Source organism: Geospiza fortis, unplaced genomic scaffold, assembly GCF_000277835.1.
Source record: "Geospiza fortis unplaced genomic scaffold, GeoFor_1.0 scaffold676, whole genome shotgun sequence".
Classification (NCBI taxonomy): domain Eukaryota; kingdom Metazoa; phylum Chordata; class Aves; order Passeriformes; family Thraupidae; genus Geospiza; species Geospiza fortis.
Window position 1 is genome coordinate 347,865 of NW_005054600.1, and position 4,478 is coordinate 352,342.

A 4,478-nucleotide genomic window follows, 5' to 3' on the forward strand; every position below is an offset into this window, starting at 1 on the left:
AGCAGAAGTGAACGTGGGATGCGGAGCTGCGGCTTCCCGGGAGCGGAACTCGCTGGATGTTCTCAGGCTTGGAGATCTGCACCACGCTGGTGATGTTCAGCCCGTCCTGTAAGTGCCTCTCCCGTCCCGGGGTGTTTGTTCCTTCCCTGCACGGCTGTGAGCCCCAGTGGGGCTGGGGGAAAGTGTGCAGGGAGCATCCTGAGGGATGCTCAGGGACAGGGAACAAGGCTGGGCTCGCTGCTGGGCCTGGGGTGGAGCTGCTGCCAGCGTCCGGTGGGCACAGCCGCCAGCAGGGCAGGCTCAGGGCACTGGGGGCTGATCAGCAGGGCAGGCTCAGGGCACTGGGGGCTGATCAGCAGGGCAGGCTCAGGGCACTGGGAGTTGATGTCCCATCTCAGGTCATTCTGCAGCCTCAGAGCCACAGGAGGGGAGCCACAGCCTTGGTCCCAGCTGCAGCAGCAGGCACAGGGCAGGCTCCTCTGTCAGCTGCAGTTTCTGGCTCCTCTGTCAGCTGCATTTTTTGGCTGTTTCAGAGTGAACTCACGAGTGTCCCACCAGCTCTGCTCAGATCTGTTGAACGCACTGCCTGGGGGGATGCAGGGCTTGTGCTTCCGCAGGACTTTGGCTATTTTTGAGGGTGCTTCTTGGGAGGAACCTCGTTTTCCAGACTTCCTTTCAATTCCTTTAACACTTTCAAGCTCTCCTGCCTGACTCCAGCCTTGCTGCATTAGGTGCATTTCCACCCCGGACCGGGTCATGCCCAGCTTGGGGCACAGCCAGCATCCTGCCCCTGGGGCATTCATGGCACGGGGCAAAAAGCCCTTCCTGGCTGGGAAAGGTGCTGTGGTGGCTTTGGCCGAGCTGGGAGGTGCCTGGGGCTCTGTACGTGGGGTTGCTGGGGAGGGAGTGATGTGTTCTGCGCTCGCATCCTGCCCCCGCTGCGGGGAGCGGTCACGTGCGCCCGAGGCCTTTGTCCTGCGCCTCGCTGCTTTTTTTAACATTTATTTTTAGGTGCTCTCTGGCTTCCTCTTCCTCCTGCGCCGCGTTGCACTCCCTCTTTCTAACTCCCTCTTCTAGGATTGCTTTTTTGAACAGTCAGCTCCTCCTTAAAGCCATTTTTGCAGGCCTTTGTCTGCGCTTGGGAGCCGGCCCAGTTTGGCGTTAGCAGCTGCTGGCTCCTCTGGGTAAGCAAGAACAAATAAAGGTTTACACTGAATGAATCATTTGAGCCTTATCTGTCCTTCCCAGTCTGGACAGCTGTGCAACTCCTGCTGCAGTGCCTGGAGGGCACGAAGGCTCCTCAGAAAGCTCCTCCTGCCACTGGCCAGCCCTCATGGGTTTGTGCTGCTGATCCCAGGGCTGCCCCAGCCAATCCCTCCTGTCTCTGAGCTCCTTCCCATGCTTGGTTGGGATGCTCCACTCTGGAGTGGCTCCTTTTCCAGGAGGACTTGCTCCACTTGGCTGCTTCGGCCTCGCGGGTGCTTTGGGTGGTTTGGTCGCTGAGTGAAAATGCAGAAGTGTCGTGGTGGGAGCCACATCCTGGTGGGATCTTGGTTGTGGTGGGATCTTCATCATGGTGGGATCTTCATCATGGTGGGATCCGTGTTGTGGTGGGAACCTCATGGTGGCAGGATCTTGGTTGTGGTGGGATCTTCATTGTGGGATCCCCATCCTGGTGGGATCTTCATTGTGGGATCTTGGTCGTGATAGGATCTTGGATGTGGTGGGATCCTCATCCTGGTGGGATCCTCATCATGGTGGGATCCTCATCCTGGTGGGATCCTCATCCTGGTGGGATCCTCATCATAGTGGGATTCTCATCATAGTGGGATCCTCGTGGCGCATGAGCTTTGAAGGCAGACAGGGTGTGTGGTGATGAGCTCGTGGCATCCCCCGGGCTGTGGGACGCAGCGTGGCACTCCGTGGTGTGGCTTTGCTGGTTTCAGAGGCAGGATTTGCAGATAAGTGGCCGTAGTTTAATAACAAGTAACAAATGTTTAATAACAAACGTGGGAGGAGGGAGGGGACAAAGGCAGATAAAGCCCGGGGCTCGTGCCTGGGAAGTTTGGATCTGACACCAAGGCGAGGAGCTCGTGCTGGACCCTGGGCACAGAGGGTTCCTGAGGGATACCCTGGCAGCCAGCAGGGGCCTGGATCCCCTGGATCCATCACCCCTTCCCCTCCCCTGGCAGCCCAGAGTGCCCTGTGCTGGGCTGAGCAAACAGAGCCTGCACAGCCCCACCAGGCTGGGGTGGAACCTGCTTTTCTCCTATGGCAGAGCAGCTCTCTGCCTTTTACCATGAGCGTGCCCAGCCAGGGCTTGGCTTCTCTGCCCTGAACTCATTTTTTAGCTGTTAGGTGGGCAAAAGTCCTGGTGAGTTTGTCCAGGCAGCGTTTGTGGAGCTGTGGGGTGGGCTGTGTTGTGATGCCTCATCTCCTGTGGGGGATCCATCCCAGGCTGTGCAGGGATGCTGAATCCCCCCTTCCCCACCAGCTGCAGGCTCCATAAAGCGAGCAGGAATAATTCACCTGGATTAAACCACCAATCTTCCCTCTCCTTGCAAGGCTCTGCCGCCGTAAACAGCCGCGGGCTGGGGTAGGTGAGCGGAGGCAGCACAGCCCTGCCAAGGCCTCGTGTCCACAAATGACTAAATCCTGCCTGAAAAGTCAAAGTATGAAAACATTATTTTTTGGGTTTGGCTGAGCCTCGTGGATTGCTGGGATCGAGCCACCTTGGCTGCCTCTGGACACTGCCTGCGGCTCTGCCCACCTTGCAGCCAGAGAGGAGGGTGGAGGAAGGCTGGCGAGGGCATGGGGGGGTCTGGCAGGGATTTGGGGGTGCCAGTGTTCACCTCAGGGCTGGGTCAGGAGCCTCTCCAGGCCCTGGGGTGGGTCTGTCACCCTGGGTTTGAGCACAAGCAGGGCTGGACCTGCCGCTCTACATCCCTGCTCCCAAATCGCTTCTCCTTCCTGTGCTCCCATCTCCAGCTGCCCGGGCTGGGGGATTTCCTGCTGCTGGGATGGATGGTGCTGCTGTGGGGCTTTGGATGACACTGCTGTGGGGCTTTGGATGACACTGATGTGGGGCTTTGGATGACACTGATGTGGGGCTTTGGATGACACTGCTGTGGGGCTTTGTCTCCTGGGACAAGCCAAGCTCATTCCCAGCTCCTGGGGCTCTCACAGCTCTCACCCACTGGCAGGGGCAGTGCCTGGCTGGATCCCTGGTGGTTTTTGGGTGGATCCCGGTTTGGGATCCCTGGTTTGGGATCCCTGCACCGTTCCCAGGTGCCCAGGGCCGCCGGCGCAGGGCTGGCAGCCGCCAGCCCCCGGTGCAGAACCAGGCCCGGCGGTGAGACGCTGGTATGCGAGATGTAAACTCAATCCCAAAGTTTAGATTACAGCCCTGTGAAAAACATCAGCTCCCCTAAATGGAGCCCAGATGGTGGCGGAAGCCTCGAAGCCGAGGGCCAGGAATTGCAGGAGCCGTGTGAGCAAAGGGCCCGGGGCCGTGGGGGAGGAGAGGGAGGGAGGTGAGGTTATGGCATGGAGGGTCAGCTCCTAAACCGGGCTGGTTCTTCAGCTCTTCAGAGCTGGGTTATGTAGGGACACAGGGCACCTGCAGGGACATGGAGCACCTTAGGGACACCGAGCTCCAGTAAGGACACAGCACCTGTAGGGACACAGAGCTCCTGTAGGAACACAGGGCACCTGGGACACCTCCAAAATCCCTGCAGGACTGAACTTCTGCTGAGCCTGTGCTTTTGGGTGGTGCCAAAAAGCACCAGGTGGGAGTGAGGAAATGGGACATCGGGTGGGAGTAAGGACCGGTGACTTTGATGTTCTTAATGCAGCGTCAGCACTGCACTCCCCACTTGAGAAAGGCTGAAAAAGCTGCAGAAAGGAGGCCCTGCCTGGCAGGGAGAGGCGATGGTGAAGCCCAGGCTGCTTGGTTGGGCAGAGCACTCGAGGCCTGGGCTCCTCTGGCGGCTGGAGCAGAGCAGGAGGTGCTGCAGGCAGGGGCTGAGCTGTGGTTTGTGCCTTGGCCTCGTCCCTCCTGCGTGAACCGTCCCGGTGACGCCACATCTGATCAGGGCTTGTGTCAAATCACAGCTCAGGGAGTCCCTGGAGCAGCATCTGCAGCTGCCTCTGGCCCTGGCCAGGGCTCCACGAGTCTCGGTTGCTGCTCCTGTGGTTCCTTGGCCGCCTCCCTGTTTGTGCCGCGAGCTGTGGATCTCTATCAGCACCGATGACGAACCCCCGAAAGGGAGCAGGGAACTGGGAGGGTTTGGATTGTTCTTGCCTCGATGGGACCTTGCTGTCAGAGCTGGATGCTGGGGTGCCTGCCTGCTTTAGGCACGGCCCCATGCCTGGGTGGAGGTTCTGTCCCAGCTGGGGCTGGGCTGGGCCAGCACTGGGGACCATGGATGGGGCTGGGCTGGGGGAGGTGGGTGCTGGCACGGGGGGACATCGGCTCC

General features: G+C 59.6%; 1 protein-coding gene across 1 annotated transcript in view; it reads left to right on the plus strand.

The window, feature by feature from the left end:
• Positions 1–31: 31 nt before the first annotated feature.
• Positions 32–4,478, plus strand: part of HDAC7 (histone deacetylase 7) — a 30,464-nt gene continuing 26,017 nt past the window's right edge. The window contains exon 1 of the mRNA XM_031064524.1: positions 32–108. Coding sequence (XP_030920384.1) covers positions 57–108 — 52 coding nt within the window. The 5' untranslated portion in view covers positions 32–56. The remainder of the gene's footprint in view (positions 109–4,478) is intronic.